The 22012-nt window shown below is 30.2% G+C and overlaps 1 protein-coding gene across 5 annotated transcripts in view; it reads left to right on the forward strand.

The window, feature by feature from the left end:
- The window catches only part of SNF4Agamma (SNF4/AMP-activated protein kinase gamma subunit), a 503643-nt gene that overhangs the window by 9081 nt on the left and 472550 nt on the right, over positions 1 to 22012 (forward strand). The window contains exon 2 of one of the 5 annotated variants that reach the window (XM_067046460.1): positions 4468 to 4581. In XM_067046460.1, the coding sequence (XP_066902561.1) occupies positions 4468 to 4581 (114 nt within the window). Of the gene's footprint in view, positions 1 to 4467; positions 4582 to 17089; positions 17370 to 22012 lie in introns of those variants that run through there. The other 4 variants (XM_067046458.1, XM_067046457.1, XM_067046459.1 and 1 more) reach the window with 4 other exon arrangements.

The following is a 22012-nucleotide window of genomic DNA, read 5'->3' on the forward strand; positions in this document are numbered from 1 at the left end:
CTCCAATAGCAGCTAAATTCTAGTTGTCTGGCTATCAAGCATTCTTTACTATCGAGCAGGTACAGGCGATTGCAAAGATAGCATAATTATTTACATCCATAAATCAAATTATGAAATTTTTTTCGAATAATATTAATTTTTATGAGAAGAAGATGTTCTTGGGGGGTTCCTGTAAGTATTGATACAGAAATAAGTAAAACTTATTTTATTTTTGCCGACGTTTTCGCCTGAATTTCAGGCCTTCGTCAGAGCTGGAAAAAAGAAAGAAGTAAAAACCTTTATTCAGAGAAAGTAAAAATAAAATACATCAAACAAACTAGGAAGGACATATTATGCAAATTAGGTAGTATGTGACACTAACAGAAGATAAAATATAGTATTGTAGAGGTAAGTATTATACAAAACAAATAATAATTAGGAAAAGGTAGCTAAAAATCAGAAATTGTCTATACATACAAATAATGAGAATGAATTAATGAAAGGTATGAAAGAAAATGTAAATAATGAAAAAATTGAAATTAATAATTTGCAATGTGTGAAGGAAAATAATATACATGATACAATGGCCAAGAAAGAAATGATTTATATGATGTAATGAGTAAAAAGTAATAAGCTAAATTAAATACAGAATGTCGGGAAAAGTGAATAAGGAAGGAACAATGAAGAGATGTGTGGGGGTGGGAAGTAGGAAGAAAAATTAAAAAAAAAACAGAGAAACTCACTGCCTTGTGCGAAATTACCGCTAGAGAGTGCTAGTGTACAAGTCATGACGTACATCATTTACATGAGCACTGTCTGGTTTTTAATAACTTTTTTCGTTATTTGTTTTATATAATTCTTACCTCTACAAGATTATATTTTATCTTCTGATAGTATTATCTACTACCTACTTAATTTATATTATATATGTTTCCTAGTTTGTTTGATATGTTTACATATTTTATCAATCATTATTTAGATATTTTATTATGTTAATTTTAATTATTCATTAATTAAATTTCCTTCCTCACCTTTCATTATGTTTATTTATTTATTTATTTACATGAGCACTGTCAGATTTTAATAACTTTTTTTTACCATTTGTTTTGTATAGTTATCAATTCGGCAGCACTATATTTTATCTTCTATTAGTATCACCTTACTATATATTTAATTTATCATTCTGTATATTTATAAGTTTTTTCTTATCATTTTTTTCTCTAAATTACGTTCGTTATTTCGCTTTTCAATTAGAGCTCTGATGAAGTTTTACTTATGTACGCATATCCTCACTGATTGCATCCCCGACCATCTTCTCCTGATATTTAATCTAATAATCTATCTAATCTAATCTAATTTGTACGCACTATTTATGATAAATGATAAATTTCACCTTTAAATTTTTTGTGTTCTCTTGAATTTTACGTAGTTGCAAAAAATGTATTTACAATTGAAGAAATAATTTAAGGAAATACCCGATTCAGGACAAAATATGTAAAAAATAACAAATATTTCAGAAAATATGTGATTTACAACAAAATATGTAACAATGTGTAAAAAAGGCCAAATATTTAAAAATATGTTAAATAAAAATAAATGGCTTCTTTTGGCAAGAAAAATCTTGAAACATCGTTAGTTAGTAAGGAATCGAAGATATCATGGTCAGGTAAAAATATGTGAAAACATAAAAATCCTATCCCTAACTGATAAGTAATACACGTGTAATTATTTCAAAGGTAAAAATAAAAAATAAATGAATGATCTTCTACTAGAAGAGTTAATAGAATTAATATGAATTTGGGGAATGACACAAATCTTCCTTGTTTAAGTGGAATAATTTATTTCATATACATCAACAACAACGTTTCGGGAATATACCCAACTTCAGGTTGTTGTTACATAGTCATGACTTATGATATTCTGTAATAGACTGTAAATGTAGAATAAAAACACCGCCAGACACTTTGGTGGTGGCTCCTTGTTGATCAGATAGGAATGAGTCAGATCGTATGTCCTATTCTCAATTTTAGCTATTGCAACCTCCTCCCTGCGATCGGAACGATTTGAAGTTATTTTTTAATAATTTTCAGTTTGCTGGAATTTTTCTTCCCTGCGTCACAATAATGTGGCTAATACTTTGAGGGTATTGTTAACTTTCTAACTTCCAGTTTTCTAGCCCACCTAAATCTGAAATTTCCAATGGGATAATTTTTTTTGTTCTAATTGTAAACAACATTTTAAGTCAAATTCATTTCCAGGATTTTTTGATCCGACAATTATTTACGTTTTTTGATAATTTACAAGCAAACGATACTCATAATCTAATAAACCCAAGGAACAATTTCGTTTTACAATTAAATTTACCGCTAGGTTCCGTTGTTATAACTAAGAAATTTATTTACGAAGACGTCATCATCATGGCAGCCATTGTCTCACTGATTCGTCGAAAAAATTCAAATAATTACGGAAAATTGAATTTTATAACAACTTCTCTGTGGATTTTTGATAACCCACACCGGAAATTGTTCGCACAGAAATCGTCAAGAACTAAGAAATTCTATGTAGTTCTGGCGATAAATGTCTTCAAGACAGTCCCCGATATGAATTGGTCTTAAAATTCGTAAACGAAAGTATTCTAATCCTTTAGGAATTAGTGCTAGTTAGGTTTGCTAGGTGCATTGAAGAAGAACTGGAGAAGTTAAGAAAATTATTGATACCCTAAAAAGTTAGACCAAACACAACTGTTGTGACAAAATGAAAATCGAATCTAAATTCTCAAAATTGTAGTAATAATGGGGGAAGGGGAATGGAGTTAATCGTGTACACTGGGAGGCCCTGTAGATGAGTGGTTACCTACTCATTGAAGTCTACGGCACACCAAGCAAGAATTGAACCATTCACGACTTATCTCCTCTCCAGACTAGGAACCAAGTAGGGTCCGCCCTGAAAAATATTTGAAAATAAGTTTACTTAAAAATACAACCATAGGCACTTTAATAATCTATTTACTAAACATGATGTTACCATTAAAGTAGCAATAGAGCAGTTTTAACAATTATTCCTCATAAAATGTGTGCAGCCTCCTATGGGTACCATTCATCGGGGTATAATTATCATGTTATCAGATACTACAATGCTTTAAGGCGCTCACACACCAGTAAATTAATAATAATAGTATTATCCAGTGTGTAGGGCAGACTCCCCTTTGTCCCAAGTCATGAGTGAAGGTAGGCCGCGGATATTTCACATTCTGGCTTAGTGTGCCGCAGACTTCTATTATCAATAAATTATATTAATATTTGAACATGCAACAGCACCTTAAAATTACCCGAAAGGCTATGCAACAAGAATCTCGGAAAATTTTCAAAATTAGGTTACGAAAAGTGCTTAAAACTCAGTTAACTGGGAAACAAACTATCAAGGCCATCAACATCTGGGCTATACCTGTTCACCTGTTCTCAGTTATAGCTTCGGTTTCCTACAGGAGATGAACTGTCTTGTACGAACAACTCTCACACAAGAATAGACCCACCACACTATGTCCACCAAAGATCGTCTATATTTACTTAGGAAAGACGGACGTGGTTTTCTGAATATCGAAGAAGCTTACCGCAGGAAGTAGCCATACGCCGATATTTTTACAAAGACAACAGGGGTTTTTGTCGCCATCTCAAGGATGGATACTGGTTTAACAGAACTTGATATTAGCAAAGATACCGAATCAATAATTGTGTTAGAATATGAACGATTGATAGAATGGAAAAACAAATCTCTGCATGGGAGATCCTACAGTAGTGATATGGTACGATAGTTCTATTGACAAGGAGATAACAGTCGAATGGTTAAAAGCTGGAAAGTTATTCTCTGAAACAGAAGGGTTTTTGATCTATTCAAGATCAGGTTATTGCCACCAGATCATACAGAAGGCATGTTCTAAAAGACACCGAATAAATAAAATAAATTATTGATGTCGAGATCTCCTACGATAATGAGATAAGCTTCATTGTGGGAGAAAAACTCAGGAACTGGCGATAGAACTGAAGGAATTGTATCATTTAGAAAGTGTCACCACCACTCCAATCATAATTTCCACCAATGGGCTGATTCCAAAATCAACAGTGGCAGGCACGGTTGGTTTAAAATTACCATTGATGTGCTAGAGCCTCTTAGTCTTAGAGCCTCTTAGAGTCGGTGAGTTCTCGGGGACACAGCACCTATAGTCTGAATGAATATTTAAAAATATTTGAAGCAAATAGTATGAAAGTGGTTGGACTTCAGGTCCCTCACCTCAGGTACTCACTCCACAGTAGTGAGATAAACAGATAATAATAATAATAGGTCTGTCAAAGGGCCGATTCAGTTTTTAAGGAAAAATCTTAGTATTCAAATAAAACTATCTTTTTTAGAATATTTCTAAATGTATATATATGTTATCTACTACAACTTGTTCGGTCAGGTCCATAATATCATGTTACCATTCTGTTTCAGATGGAAGGTCTACCTCCTGCTGGGCGGAAGGTGACTTTCCAGACAGGTCCACCGGAAGGCCCCCCCAGACAGCGGCCACACCGGAGGACCAGGTTCCATGTCACGCCGGCCCAGGTCAGTCTAGAATTAGTTATCCTTTTTTATTTTATTTAATTTTTTTCAATAGTTGAAAGATAGAAATATTTAACTTTTTCTTTCATTAATATCAATAATGATAGTATTTATACTCACAAATTCATTTAGATTTTACTTTAAGGTATCATATTGTGTTTGAAAACTATCTAAACGAAAAATTTCCTAACAATTGTGACTTAATTTCCCAACTTTAGTTATTTTAAGATATACAATACAAGAAGAAAAATACAATTGTTTTAGTTTATAGTTTGATAAAAGTTTTTAAACGCTTTTTTCTCCATATGATGGCTTTTAGACTTAGAACACTGCTATTCTCAACAAGGGATTCAATAAAACACTTCAACCATCTACGCAGACACTATTACGACGGGTTCATCATTTTGTAGAAGATAGAAATTATAGGAAAAAGAAAACAAATCTATAAATTGCTATAGGTTATAGTTTGATACAAATTTTAAACGTTTTTTCTACATAAGATGACTTTTTTGACTTACGAAACTACGATTCTGAATCACTTCAACCATCTCGCTGGTACTCAGTTACGGTTATGTATGAGTGTGATGGTGGAATTATTATTTAATGCACTTTAATGTACTTAAATACAGAACCTTTTTAACTTTTATTAGTCATATTTTTGGGGGGTAATGGTACCTTTGGTAACCGGCTGACTGTACTGTACAGTATAAATTTGCTTCAATTTTCTTAGTAAATTTCTTATAATATTCCTTTATAACAGTTTTTGGAACAATAAGAACTGTCTTCCACTTGTTATTTAAAATGTGCAATCTGTTATATACAAACTAAATTTATGTGTGCGATATTCGCTGCCATACCATCCATCTCATAGTGACGGGACTTAATTACGGCTAAATGTTCAGATTTTCTGGGGAAGCTTATCGGCTTTTCTCATTTCTCCGGTAAAAAAAAAGTTATTACCAAAACTAAGCATATTTTGCCTGTAACTCAGAAAGTATAAATTTTCTTCATGGTTATTCTATTATTATATGCCAATCGATTTTTCTCTTTCTGAAGAGTCAGAAAAAAAAATACTAATTCTATTAAATGATTTTTAATTAAATAAAAAAAATAATGAGGATTTCAGTAAAGTAGGTAAAAAAAAAATAAGAAAATTAAAAACTTGAATTTTTTTAACTTTAACCGATGTTCATTGTTCATATATTCTTTCATAACTCGTTAAATTTTTATCCAATTCCTATGTTAATACAACTGTTGCTCATTTAGAAAGCTAAATGTTTGCTCTTTTTAACTATTTTACCACGATTTAGATTTAATGCTGTCATTAGGGCGAAATATTAATTTAAAATAAATAAAAACATTCTATTTATTTAATTTGTTTAATTAGATGCAGTTTGTGCACGTTATAGAGCCCTAAACCACTCCGTAATTCCGTGTAGATTATTTAAGTAGTGTTCAAGTTATTTATATTTTTATACTATATATTTTGATTATATAATGTTGTTTACCGCTATAAACTAAATAGATGCATTAATCAATTATTTAAATCAATAATCCAGTGTGTAAATAACTGTATATATTAATTTATATCAGACTTTCAGTTTATTCAATTAATCTATCTACATCCCTAAATCTAGCAATTGCGAAGCATCGCCGGTTTCTTTCAGTGATTGCTGAAATATTTAAAAAGATTATATAATGAAATTATTAGCAATAGCTCATGGACAAACAGCTACAAATGTTCTAAAAAAGTCACTTAGTGGACTAAAATTAAATAAAGTGGCTTCTGCTTTTAAAAGATTTCCTCACTCGATGTAATCGGAGTATAACCTAGCACTCCTAGGGCTTCAACAATCTTTTATCGATTCCTCCAGTTATTGCTTTCAGAATGTTGTATATTAATAGAATCATATTTTATACATTAAAACATTCCTAATCATGCCGTGAACCAAATCTGGAAATATTATGGCATTAATCTATATTTATTAGTGGATCTTGAGGCTCAGTCAATACGACTATATTGAGGAGACGTTTCGCAACTTAATCGTTTGCCTTTCGATGAAAAAAAAAACACTTTATTGGAACAAAGAAATTCTTTAATTAATTATTAAAAACTCCTTGTACATAGTATAATTTAAGATTAACAACTATTACAATCAAAACATTACTTAAAATTGTTAATTACAGTGTCTTTTCTACATTGCTGTGACATAACTCAAGGTTTGGGCCAGATCTGTTGTATAGGGTGAGATGGAGGGAGGAATATAAATGTAGATTTGTTTTGATTTTTTAATAAGTAATCGATCTTTTTAGCTGGCTTCAGTCTGTTATTTATGTTTTGTAGTTTGCCTGTTTACTTAATTATTTAAATTGTTAATTATCTCTTATCTTGTTTATTAGGTTAGAGTGAGATGGATTTAAATTTTGTACATCTGATATTTTGTTTCGCTTCTTCATTTCTCTTTAAATTTCGCTTAAATTTTTTTTTTCGATGTATGATTTTCAGTTAATCAAATTTGAATTTATCTCCCGCTTGCCTATAAAGGGTGGGGAGAGCACATGTTACGTGTTGGAAAAACCAAAACAAACCCAAATTTACCTTCTCCCATTTCACCCTTTTTCAATTCTAGCACAAACCTTGAGTTAATTGTATCATAGTAATGTTGAATATACTGTAAAAAACAACAGTAAGTAATGTTTTAATTGTAATACTTATTGATCTCAAATTATAGTATTTAGATGTAGTTTTTAATAATTAGTTGAAGAAAATCTTTGTTCTATAAAACCTTTTTTTTTAACGAAAAAAGCGAAACGTCGCTACAATATAGATATATTTTTGACTAATCATTAAGATCTACAAAATTATTATATCATAACCATTTACAAGTCTAAGGAAAAAAATTCACCCTAATCACGATTTTATCCTTCATAGTAATAATTTTTTCGGTGAGAGAGGGGTGATATACGTGAATGATCGGATGGAGCACCGTCTTCTGAATGAAGAGATATGAACCTCTATTAACACCACTGAAAACAACTATGAAACTCCTGGCGATGGTACAATTTAATATGTCTCCAAAACAGTATGAATAAGTACCATTCAGGAAAAATCAAGTGTTTCTAGATCAATAGAGGTTTAACCGAATATGTAAAAAGGTTCAGATACTCTTATCGAGGAAAGTTTGTTTCCTACCATCTAATTGATTATGTTATAAAACCTATTTGTAGTTTTCTGTAATCGGTATTACGGACTCTATAAACCCCTTTTCCGTTTTTATTTTAAGTTTAATCTAAAGATAATTTATGATTATGTATTGGGGATACTATAGTCACTTTTCCGTGTCTATTTACAATAAAAAAATCATGATTAAGTATTGGGGGTCCTCCCTCTCCTTGTCCATTTCTATGTTATATTAATAAGAAATTTATGATTAAAGATTCGAAGAATGGTGCCGAATTTGGAGGATAAAAATAAATCCCATCAAATTACTTTTACTCTTCGTCATAAACATACTGTCTGCCCTACAGTCTCCTTTAATAATTTCGCTCTTATTCTTAAATTCTCTCCTGCAGATCAGAGCTACCTTGGACTGCATCTCGACAAACGACTAACTTGGAATCCTCACCCAAGGCTGAAAAGACAGGAAACTGAACGTCGATTTCGACTATTACAGCACTTACTAGGCAAATGGTTTAAACTTCCAATCCATAACAAAAGACTGATCAACATGACCGTAATAAGGCCAATCTGGACATACAGAGTTGAGCTTTGGGGCTCCACTAAACCTTCGAATTCCTCTCGTATCCAATTCTTACAATCGAAAGTCCTTCGTAAAATCCTCAATGCTTCCTTACCTTGTCACTAAATAAAATAAAATCATACATAAAGACCTTAATTTTCCCTATCTAGCCCGATCTAGCCCGAACCAGATATCATTCCTCCCATTATAAACTCCCTAACCACTTAAACCCACTAGTTTCTAAGCTTCCTCTTTCATTCCTGACAATCCTCCGAGGTGCCTGAAATGAAGATGGTCATGAGACCTTCTAATGTAAAAACGTTATTAGAGTGCTAACAATGGGTAGTTTCTCTACACGCTTGGATCACTCCATTATAACTTTTCATCAAATTTACTGTTGATAATCATTAGATAGAGTTATAAATTTCAATAAAAAAATAACAAAAAATTATTAAAGATTCGATAACTTTTAAAAACGGGTTGTAAATAAAAAATAAACTAAAGGTTAAACAAATAAATAGTTTGTTGAGAGAGAGGAAGGAGAGGATTATAAAATGCCTTTGAAAATATTATTCCAGTGAATCCTTACGGTCATAGCCCTTAATAATCTGATCGACTAAGTGGACGCCGAACTAGATCTTCGATCTCTGGACAATTCTTGAGAGTGATATACGATAAAGATCCTTGAGAGGGAGTATATAATGATAAAACATCATATATCATGAAGGTGCATTGAGGCTTTCGAGGAGCCTTTTATGTCTATGGTTGTATGTCTTGACAGAGAATCATTTCTCTCAAATGGTCACTGAACGAATTACACATATTACAAAGATTTCATGTACAGGTAGAAAAGTTCCATGGGCCCTGCCTAGTAAGACCACAGGCGAAGAAGATATAGGCGAGAGAATAAAGAAGTGGGAGAAGCACATTCGTAAAATGGATAAGCACAGCTCATTGGAAAAAACGTCTGGTGTGATGAGCGTGTCACACAACTTCCACTTACTAACTTACATCCCCAGGTTTTGTGTAGGTCAGTGAGTTAGTGTTGATGTTATTGTTATTTGTGTAATTTTCGAAAACAAAATTTAAAGACGGACGTTATGAAGAACAATTTTTTATTTTTCTGATGCTATAAAATTTCTTACTTTGGGGTTTCTTGAAATGGTAATAACAAATATAAATTTTGTCCCTGCCAAGCATAGAACAGTTAACAGAAGATAACTAAGCAGTCATGCGATCGAAAAGATCGTGCGGTCTCGGCATTTCCCCGCTTGAATCGGATATATCTATTTTTCGTTTAGTTATTCATAAAATTCTTTAATATCTTGTATTTGTACATTATTTATTATTACTAACAATGGGAACTTAGAATAGAAAGATTTTTTTTTTAATTCAGCATTTAAGTCCTGTTAGTCTCTAACAATGAGAATAAGTCCTGTCTGATATTAAAGATCATCTAATTCTAACTGAGCTCAAGCCGTTTTGGAGGTAATCGAAAAAAAAAAGAAGTGAATATTTGATATTATGAAGTGGCACTTCGGTTAGGTCGATTTTATCAAAAAAGTTGCTGTCACCTCTCAGTTAATAACCTACCATTTATATGAATATGTAATTTCAATTTCGTACTACTTTTTGTCTTTGAATTAGGCTGTACACAAACACATAAAGACCATTTTGCGACATTAGATTTTTTGGACTCAGATGACGTAACACGTATTCCATTTTTTCATCGAAGCCTCGAATTCTAAATTTTGAAATCTATAAATATTATATTATGAAGTGGTACTTCCGTATATACTCGTCTTCAATATGTAGTTTCGATTTCGTACCACTTTTCGTTTTTGAGCTAGGCTTACCACATACATACTATTTTGCGAGACTACGTTAATTGGACTCAGGGGACCTCATAACATGTATTTCCATCGAAACCTCGAATTCTAAATTTTTCACCGTCGCAATACTTACCCTTACTACATATTCCATTCATAGGTTGTAAGTGAAAGTAAAAAAAAATTTAATTCTTTTACTTGAAACAGTTTGATGTTAGCCATCTGTGTGTAACATCAAACTACCACGTTTGTATTGTCCACAATGCATGGTAAAGTGGGAAAAAATAAATAAATTAAATTTATTATCAATATATACAATTTTGATCCATTTTACTCTCAACCTTTATTCTTTAATAACTCTCCAACGTTTCGGCCCTCAGGCCATTCTCAAGGAGACAACCTATTAAAAAAATTTTGTTTTTATAACAATTACACTTTTTCCTTATCTTACCGTCATACCTTCAATAATAATGTCATTGTTTTTTTAATCTCAATTTGCAGGCTAATTGCCCGTGTCAGATCTTTAAAATAAATTAAATATTAAAATAATATCATAACAACTTCATAAAATTTTTGTTTTTAAATAGATTTCTTACTTACATAACTTTTTTTATATTTTAAATTTAAAAATCCTTCTATACAAACAAACTTATCCTTTTCACTTATATTTTATCACTTTAAACAGAACCTACCTTCAACAGGTTAAGACTCTGTTATCACCTTATCATATAAAAATAACTTTTTTATCATTAATTTACATTTAATATAATTTAATTAACATTCAATTTTAATTATTTTGCTTATAACTTAACATTTTTTAAAAATCACATAATTAATATATTCTTGTTTTTTTATCATACATATACCCCACTCTCTATTTTATTTTTTCACATATTTATTCACCTATATATGCTTTTATAAGTTTATATATATTACATATACATCTGAACAATTTAAGAATTTGAACATTTATGTATTTACCAATTTTTTTATATAATAATTACATATTTTACAAAAAAAAATGTAATTATTACATAAAAAAGTTGGTAAATAGATAAATGTTCAAATCCTTCAATTGTACAGATGTATATAATATATATACACTTATAAAGGCATGTATAGGTGAATAAATATGTGAAAAAATAAAATATAGAAACAAAAAACAACATATAAATAAGAATATATTAATTAATTAAGTAACAGTCATTGGGGCCTTACCTTAATTTAGTTTCAATTCGGTGGAAATACATGTTTTATTATCTCCTGAGTGCAATTAGCCTAGTGTCGCAAAATGGTCTGTGTGTGGTAGGCCTACCTCAAAAACGAAAAGCGGTACGAATTATATTATATTAATAAATTAATTAATATAATTAAAAAATATATTTAATTTGTGAAATTACATATTGAAGACGAGTATATACCTGGGATGTAACAGTAACTTTTTCTCTAAAATCGACTGACCGGAAGGGCCACTTTATAGAATCTATTTTTCACATTTTTTTATTTTCTGAAAAACGACTCCAAGGATTTTTACTATACGTGGCGTGTACCAATGTACATTAATGTGTACCAATTAATGAGGATTTATCCTCATTGGAATAGACTGGCAGGGATTAAATGCCAAATTTAAAAAAATTCTACTTGTAAAGTACCTTTAATTTTTTTTATTTGAAAAAAAAATAAACATATCGCATTGTTAGCAACAATAGATCTTGCATAAATACAAAATATTATAGAATTTTATGAATAACTAGAGAAAAAAAGGAAAAATTGAGACATCCGATATGTACGGAAAAAGCCGAGATATCCGATCTTTTCCGTCAAACTGTGTATTCTTGACAGGAACAAAATTTATATTCCTTATTCCCACTTCAATACACCATAAAGTACGAATTTTTATAGCAGCAGGAAAATAAAAAAATTTCATTCATAATTTTCACTTTTCCTGGTCTATGGATTTTTTAAAATAATTTATTTATTGATATTTACAACTGTATACATATATACACATCAAGTAAATTATGGATTTTTTAAAATCAAAAACCACAAAAATACTTGTGGTACTATAACTTGAACACGAGGCTACCAATCTACACAAAACGTTGGAAAGGACGAATGTTCGATGGTTAGTGAAAGTGGTGTGATGCGCGCATCGGACTGGATTTTAAAATTTAATTTGTATCCCAACACCTCTCCGAGTTCCCCTGCAGGCGGGTTCTTAATAGGTCTGGGATTAGTCACTTGCAAAACCAGTTTGTAATTAGAATGCAACCTCTTCCCACACAGTCATTATAGATTCATTACTTATCAAAAAATATAGTTTATAACTTCGTAATGTCTCCCGGTTTTGGCAACATGTCACGTAGAAATCAGAAGAAGACATTATTGCATGTTATAGTTAAATTTATGCTAAGAATCAAGACGTGCAACAATGCAATTAATACCGTTTTGTGACAAGGAAAAACGATTGCACGCAACTGAGACAGAAACCTTTCAGTGATGCAAGGTATCTTTATCATCTCATTTAGCGATTAATTTTTTTTAATATATCAATGTTATTTATTAACATTAATTACTGGTGAATTAATTTTCAGTTTAAACTTTAATATGTATCAGCAATAAAAGTTGCGTGACGGGCATTGAAAATACTCTTCAGTCAGGTTAGAAGTCAAATTAAGCCGCAAAATCTTTGGAAACCTTTATAGTACAAGAGCCAGGGACAAAAAACCACATTTATTTCACCCTAATTTTTTATTAGTTTAATGAAAACTATAAATAATTAATAGTATAAATTGATGAGTCTGCCAAGTGTAGATAGGGAGAATAAAAACAGGCGGATGTTTCTAAGCGTTAAAAAAATTAACTTTCGATTCGAAGCTCTATATCATTATTACATATTATTAGTTATACATTATGACTACCAAACTAGAAAACAACATTCGAAGTAGAGTAAATATGCTAAAATATGATCCCTAATAGAACTATTTCCGTACAATAGTTCCCGAGCTATAGTTTTTTAAAAGCATCATTTCATTAAAAATGCTCTGAAAAATCAGAAGTTAGAGAATGCATTTTGAGAAATGTATATATATCAGAAACCATAAGACATACAGATGTCTGCCAGCACTCAAAGTATAGCTAGTTAAATGTACTATAAGGTAGATAATAATGTGTATCTTCGTAGGAGTAGTAGATTATATGATATTTAACAAAATAAATTCACAAAATGTTAATTTCTAGTTTTTCGGATAAAATGTTTGATATTTGCAAAAATATATCTCAGGAACCAAAAGATATGCATGTATCTTCCAACACTCAAAATAAAGGTACTTTAACTTACTATAAAATAGTTCATGACTCGTATCTTCGTAGGGTTGAATTTTTTATGATATTCGCATATTAAGATTTATAATTTTTTATAATTTTGCACTTGAAGTTTTGTCCAAACTATAAATCAATTGATTATAGCAAATATCATAAAAACTATTATTCCTGCGAGGATAAACTATATTATAGTAGATTAAACTAACTTTTATTTGAGTGCTAATAGACTAGGCTAATATGTACGTTCAATGGTTTTTGAGAAATAGATTTGTCGAAATAAATTCGCCAACTTCTAATTTTTCAGAATATTTTTTATGAAATGTTGCCTTTTTAAAAAACTATATCTCGGGAACTATTAAACGTAAATAGCCTCCATTAGAGCTCATATTTTAGCAAATTTACTCTTTACTATAAATGATGTCCCCTTAGATTTTCTAGTGTTGTTGGTAGTTTTAAAGGTATAGACCTCCGTATGAAAATTTTTTTTTTTAAATATTTTAAACCATCGAAATTTTTTATTTCCCTTACTCATCAATTTTGACTAGCAATTATGCATAAAACTAAGGAAAAATTGGGGTGAAATAACTACCGTTTATCTCCTCTTAAGCTCTTGTACAATCAGATACGCATAATTGTATTTTGTAACTATTATAAAAATTATTCAAAACTATTATTAACATAATGAAAACTTTTTTTATTGAGTTCTGACGTTTATGCCTAAATTCCAGGCCGATAATCGATTTCTATGAAACTTTTTTTGATGATTCTATGTTGAAACACGTGTCCAAAGGTTCTTGCCAATGCGCCTTAGGAACCAAGAAAAAAAATACATAATTTAAAAAATATTTTGTTATTGTATGCCGCCTTCGCTCTACATGTATTTTATGATTGTTACATACCAATCGATTTTTTATTTTTGTTGAATAAGAATAAAATATTGTTGATTGTATTAAATGAGCTGAAGTGTATACAAAAATCGAAATTAGCTTTCAGTGAAGTAGACCAAAAAAAAATTTGTTTAAAAAAAATCAAGTCAGATTCATTCTTAGCATTTTTTTTAAAACCTACGAATTTTCTACAAATCAAAAATTTTTGGGCTTGATTTTAGGAGGTTACTTTTTTTTCTGCCGATGTTCTCTTGTTCGCGAAATAAACTCATAACTCCTTAGAGACGTTCCTAAACCCTCCTGAGTTTGGTTTTAAGGGTTTTTTGTGACCCGAAAAACTAATATCAACTTTATTTCTCCATAAAAAAATATTTTATTTCACTTTTTTAGTCTATTCGGGTTAAATTATTTTAATACTATTATTTTGTTGACATACTATACAGAAAGCGATTTTGGATTTTTGTGATCGTAGCATTTCAATTAATTTAATTCAATTGACAAAATATTTTTGTTATTGTCTATCCAAAAACAAATCGAATGGTATACTATTATCCCCATATGCTAAATATTCATATTTTCGGCATATGGGGGTAATTATAAAAACACCAACGCATTTAGAGATATTTATTTCGAGATCATTATCTACACACCATTTATGTAAGGAGTTGAGATCATCTTGTATAATTAAGGCAGTAGAAAGAGAATTAATAATTTTAAAAATAGTGAGGACATCAGCAAATAAAAGGAATAATACACGCTTGTGTATCTCATATAAATATCATTAATAAATAACAGTTAGTACTGAATCAACTTAATAATTGCTATCCAAAGCAATAAACAAAAATAAAAGTTTGATAAATATGTTAATTAGTAACTACTGATTTATTTTTCATAAAACCATGTTATTCAGGCACACAAAACATCGGAAAAGTTTGGATATAATTAGACAAAACAGGTGACTTAAATAATTGGTTTATTATATTTCTAACTTCTGAGATCTATCACCAGTTTCGAAAATAGGAATAACGAATCTAATCTTCTGAACGTTAGTAAAAATGCACATTGGGGTATTAAAAAGGTTCCACACGTTTGGGACTTACTGCACATTCAAGTTAGTTGCTAAACTAAGAAAGAAACAAAAGTCGGTATCCACAGGCTTGTTTTATTCTTTTGACTTTTTCGCCTATATCATTTGATTTACTCGATTTTCATTGTATAACGGAACAAATTAAAGATTGGCTAAATGAAACGGAATATAAATATCAGCAAACTAAGTTGTCTATCATCTACACTTGATGATACTTGATGATACTTCATAACTTATAAATCAAACTTTCATTCTGGATTTTTTATCAAATACTTGTTAATTTCATTATCCAATGAGGTATGTAGTGTCAAAATCAGATCCATCCACATTTTTTTCTATTCTCCGCATGTTGTCGATACACTACATCATACTGCCAAGCGGTAAGAAGCAGAACCATCTCCTACCCAGGGAACATGAAGTAATGAGCTCTTCTGAAACGTTTTATAGATTTGGATAGAGCTGATTTTGAGGGTGCACGCCTCATATAATGCCTTTATAAACTTATATTTGTGTTGTGTTAAATAAAAATAAACTGTTAAGTTAATTGATAATATATAAAACAAAGTATTTACACCGGATTGATAGAATTTTAAAATGTTCAATATGGAGTTATTGAATCTGAATATTGGGGAAATTCTGTAATTAATTAAGAAAAAGAGAACTCAAATATTTGTCTGTTAGCAAAAAGGCTAACTGAACACAAACGTGTGGATGCAGCACAAGTGTCCTTTGATTTCCGCCTTTGCTTTTTTTTTTTCATCTCACCTTCCTATCGATTTTATTATTTCAAAACAAATACAAATACATAATTCAAAAAAAATATATATGCACTCAATAATAATAAAAACAAATATACTTTTATTGCCTAAGAGCATTGTAAGGTATCAAACCGTTACAAGATTATAATAAATTTCTATCAGTCAATACAAATAACACATCTTCACGTTTGTGAATGTGCGAATTTCCTTAAGTTTGGCAATCGTTTTAAGGTACCTTTGTAGATACTAGCTTTCTATGAACACATGATACTCAAAGAGCTAAATTATTAAGATTAGTTGGTTATAAAAATCATAATTATTTCTCTTCTTATATACACTTCAGAATTATTTAGCAGATAAATTTGTTACATCCTGAGGAGTCCAAAAAAATAAAATAAAAGTACAGAATATTGGCATTAAAATAATTATTTTTCGCTGTATTAATGAATTATAATTATAATTATATAAATACATTATAATAGGGTTATAGAACAATTTTTGCAAACAGAGTTTTTAAAAATCTCTCAAGGACTATTTCAATTCGTTTTGAAAAAACAAAAAATCTTTTTTTCACCATTGCGATCTTAGCAGATAGTTTTTACGCTATCCTACCTGAACTACTACGACGTTGCATAGACCAGTAAATGAGTCCCCCCTCTTTCATAGAATTTACTTTGATATTGCGATATTCCTAGAAGTTTTTTATTTTGTAATAATCTGATTTCCGTGATGGTGGATCCAAAAATTTAAAATGCTCGCTGAATGAAAAGTCAAAGTCAATGCTAATTTTGGAAGGTATTTCAAAATATCCCCAAGTGGGATCAAGTGTTGGTCGTGCCTGCCATGTGCTGCCCTCTACAAGAGGAGTCGCTCCTAGCAAAACCTCCGTATAGAGCTCAGTATTGTTTCGCGATTTCATCCTTCGAATTGTACCGTTTTTTTTTTATCTCTTTTCGATTATAGCGGTGTGCCTACTGACATGCAACTATCTAGTTTGAGTTTAGTCTTCTTTTTGGAAAAGATGCTTTGTAGAGACATGCTGTGGACTGGATAAATTCATTTGTTCATTTAGCAGGTTATGAAGAGGTTTTATTACTAGGGAAACTTTTTTTCATACCCCTTCAGGGTTGTGTTATTTGCAACTGTCTTCATTATGATTAATCCAGGTAAAAAGACATGTTAAATAAGATTTAAATTATATTGTTATTTAAGATTGATGTTATACTTAAGTTATTATAATTGTAGTTTAAATGGTGTACATAAATATCTTATCTGTCCAGTTGAAGTATTTTTTATGTAATTTTAATCAATTGCCAAAAAAAGTTTTTGTCTAAATCAAATGATTAAACTGCCTTCATTATGTGTGTATATATGGTATTTGTCACAGAAAATTAAATCTGCCTTTAAGTAGGATCAATTTTTAAATTAACTTTAATGCAGACATGTCAGATTTGTCTGAAGTTTTTATGTCATGTGTAATGAGTACTCAGTAAGTAAACAATACTATAGCATATATCCATTTTTATATGCATATATTACTTTTTTATTTCTCAGGTTCTTCATCGTTGTTCACATTATTTTACAAGTTTTATGTTATTTAATATCTCAAAGATAAAAACAACTCTATCCCTTGAGAGAGTTTTGGCAATTGATAATCCTGGTGAATATAATGTTATGGATGAGTGTGCTTATAATTCTATAGTTAAATTTTTGTTGTTTCTACATTATGTATGCATGATGTAATATTTTGCTGTAAGTATTTCAAAATTCCTAACAATTGTATCTAAAAAGTTGTTTGCTGATTGTTGTTTGCATTGTAATGCATGATATACCCTACAAAAAAAATTAATAAATTGAAAAAAAAGAACAGGTTTGCTCGAAGAAGAACAAGGATGTCGCCAACTCTCAAGAAAAATTAACCTTACTAAATCTTTAATGTTGTATTAAAAGTTGTTTTGTACATGAAATCTAAAAGTTATAAAATTGTCTATTTGACCATTGTGGTATAGATAAATAAATATCTAAAAAATAATTACTGTGTTTTTATTTTTATTTATTTTTTACTCTACCCTTTTTTAAGTGTTGTAGACTGACACAGAAAATAGCACTTTATATTATCAAAATTTGACTGGTTTACTATAAATGTTTTTCATGTTCATGTTTTAGAATCTAAAACAACTTTGTTTTCTTGTTTGGCTTGGTATCCTTATCCGTTTGTAGAATTTGTAGCACATTCCTCCATAACATAAAATGCTAATACCTATATCAGAATCCTGTTAAATTTTAATGCGAAACACCGTAAATTTAAATATTTTATTTTCAGGAATTATTCATTGCTCAAAACAATAAATATAGACATAATGCTTTTGCGCTTGAATATTTTACTGCTTTAATTTTAAAATTTAATGTTCGATGCAAACATTCTTCAAATTCTGTTATTTTCTTTATCGATTAAGTATTCCACGTTACAGTACCATTTTTTTTTTTTATAATTCAAAAAGTGAATGCTTCTTCTGTGTCGGTTGTATATTCCAATTTTAGTGATTATTATTATTTTAATTATTTAGGAAAATTGTAAGCTTAGGGGAATATGTAATTTGTTACTAAATTTCTGTTTTACCTGTCATTAGTTCATGGTTAATGTATATTTTAATGACTGGGTGATAGAGGTTAGTTTTAAAAGAACTATTTTTTAAAATTTGTTTGCTCTGGATGTTTATTCTTGGAAATGAATTATAGAACAACAAAAAATAATAATTTCATTGCATTTTGTTGCTTAATCAGCAATTTTGTTATTTTAATCAAAAGTAATTTGATTTTTTATGAGGAAAACATTGTATTTGTAATTTTATGTATGATTTTCACAATATCTATTATAATTTTAGTAAAAGTCATGAAAATCCTAAGGTTTATAATCATCTCAAGAAATGAAAATCATATGATTTTAAATTGCCTTTCAAAATAAAATTGCCATTGGTAGTATTAGTTTATTACTTTTAATATAGTATGTAGGAAACAATAAAAATATTTTTATAATTTTTCTTTTTAAGTATCTGTTGTTGGTAGGTGTTTTGAACTTACATTAGTGTTCTTAATGTGTTTTTGAATTTATGGAACAGTCATTCGATTTAATAACATAATATTTTTAATGGTTTAAAATAATAATAATCCAAAGGTACCTTGATAACAAAAAGAAAAAAATAGGTGAATGTAATGAGTTTTAATTAAATTTCATGGTTCTGCATTATGTAACTTCTGTGGTGAGAACTAAGGCTATTGAATCTCTTTCAGGGATTAAAAACGAATATTTCAATTTTGCATCAACAAAGAAAACTGGTTTTTTGGGGGAAAGGGGAGTCAGTTTCATTGTCAATCTATATAATAAAACCGGTTTATACATTTTTGTAACCACTTATTGATCACTATCTCAAAAACGAAAGTGCCCATAAAGTTTAAATTATTATTGGAGATTATTCTTATGCTTTATATGTGTAATGAGTTTGATTGAACAAATAAATCGGATACTTTCTGGTATAAAAAAATGATGGTTAAAAAATAAAATTCTATTGTTAATTAAAATTTAATTTAACCCACTGGTAAACGTAAGAGGGGTAGACCAAAGCATAGATTGGAGTATCTTGTGAAGACTGATCTGCTTGGTTTGGGTTCGGACGGACATCATTGGGCAGATCTATGTGGACAATATTTGGTAGAAGAAATCGTTTACTTTTTGGAATAACTCGACAAATACACATCTCCTGTAGCTTTATAAGTACTCATTTAAAATGTAGTTTAATTTTCTTCTAAACAAAACAATCATAATCTTAATTAAAACCCGTATTATCTTTATCTTAAATAGAATAGGTACCGTAAACTCATAAACGACAATACCTCTGAAACTGAAATTGTTAATAATAGTTATCCTTGTGCTATATACGTGCAATAAGGGTGGGTTAAAAAAAATTGGAACTACATTTTTTGGAAGTGGTCTTTTAAAAAATATTTTTAGAACCTAAAAAAATCATCTAAACTGTACCTGTATCGGCAATGGTGGAAACCTATTTTATGTTTTCTTAACATATAAAAGGACAAATACCACTCACTCATTCGCTTATTGATAAAACTGTATCTCAAGAACGACAATGACTATGAAGCTGAATTAATTAATGGCGGTTCTCCTTATGTTGTAAATGTGCAATATGGTTTAAAAAAAAAAAAGGAACTTTTAACATGTTTTAAAAAATTATTTCTTGAGTTAAAAATAACGTTTTCCAAATAACTCGAAACATGTACGTTTTCTGAAACATATAAAAGAAACGATACAACTCTCTCATATTCTTTTATCTGTGATCTGTGTATCTCAAAAACAACACTGCCCATGAAGCTGAAATTATTAATAGCTATTACACTTATATATGAAATAAGGCTGGATTTCAAAAATTTCATGTTCAGAAGTGGTTAAAAAAATAATTAAAACGATCAAGGAGAGGTTGATTAATATCGGGACTCCCTACTGTAACCTACTACGATGAAACGTCTATGTAACGGGCACACGTGGAAAATTATGCAGAAGTTTCCGTTAAGAGAGTTTAATATAAAAAGAACACTTAAACGAACTGGTATAAATATTTACTATATTACATCGAAAATGATTGACCGTAACTGAATATGAAAGAGATGGTCGTCATTTGATGACATTTCGCCCCACTCTGCCTTTGCAACTTACAACCTGCAATTGTTTTTTTGTTTTTTTAGCCGTTGTAAATTGGCGCGATACTTCGGCAAAGAAATATTTGAAAACTATTTTTTGTTACTTTTTGACCGGACCGAAGAAAAAGAATTACTTGATACTTCCGAAGAAAAAAAAACTCGTCGCAATCATGTTCAATCATATTATTTTTTTTCTAATTTGAAATGAAAATGAAAAGGTTCTTAAATAACTAATATAAAATACTTTATGCATTATTTTTTTATAATATAAATTTTCGTTTATGCTCTCTAATATGGGCGGCTAAAACCTGATTTATGTAACTTTTTCCTAAAATAAGTCATTCATACAATTTAGTTTTCGATTTTTTTTTTTTTTACTTTGCCCATGATAAAGGAGTGAAAATACTGATTGGGAATAAAATTGGTGTCGGTGTCCAGAGTGGAGAAGTTGCGAAAAAGAGAGGTTCAAGTGCCTTAAATATGCACCCTATTGGCCGTGATCTCAATAAAATTATCCATTACCAGGGATCTCCGTTTTTGAGGAGTGTCCATTAGTAGATGTTACACCGTGTTATAAATCCTTGTTTATAATTTTTCCCAGTGCCATGATATTGCCTGAGCTAGCGTGACATTGTCGTGTGGAGAAAGTGATAAGGGAGATTGGCAGCTGCGGCTAGGAGCGGAAGACAAAGCCATGACCGGATACTGGTGTCCTTGTAGACCGCTGGTTGGGCTATTGCTTTGTTTGTCCCCGTTGGTAAACAACGCCATCTCATCAGTCTTCTTTGTTGTTGGGCTCCGACGCTCTTCCAACATCCATACCTCAACGTAAACTAATTGTCTTAGAGGCATGTTTTATAGTTTCGTTAATGTTTGCATTACTACAAGCTGTAAAACTATTTTTGTCCAATCTTACAGTGATTTTTCTGTATATAGTACACTCCAAATGTTTCCACTTAAGTTCGGTTTTGAATACATTTTTAAAAATAATTCTCATAATAAAGATCTAGAAAAATAATATATTTATTAACGATATGTCCTATTAGAAAATCGATGACAATGACTAATTCCCCCACCATTTTTGTTTTGCTTACCCTGA

The sequence above is a fragment of the Halyomorpha halys genome, unplaced genomic scaffold (genome assembly GCF_000696795.3).
Source record: "Halyomorpha halys isolate HHAL.00 unplaced genomic scaffold, Hhal_1.1 Scaffold533.1, whole genome shotgun sequence".
Classification (NCBI taxonomy): domain Eukaryota; kingdom Metazoa; phylum Arthropoda; class Insecta; order Hemiptera; family Pentatomidae; genus Halyomorpha; species Halyomorpha halys.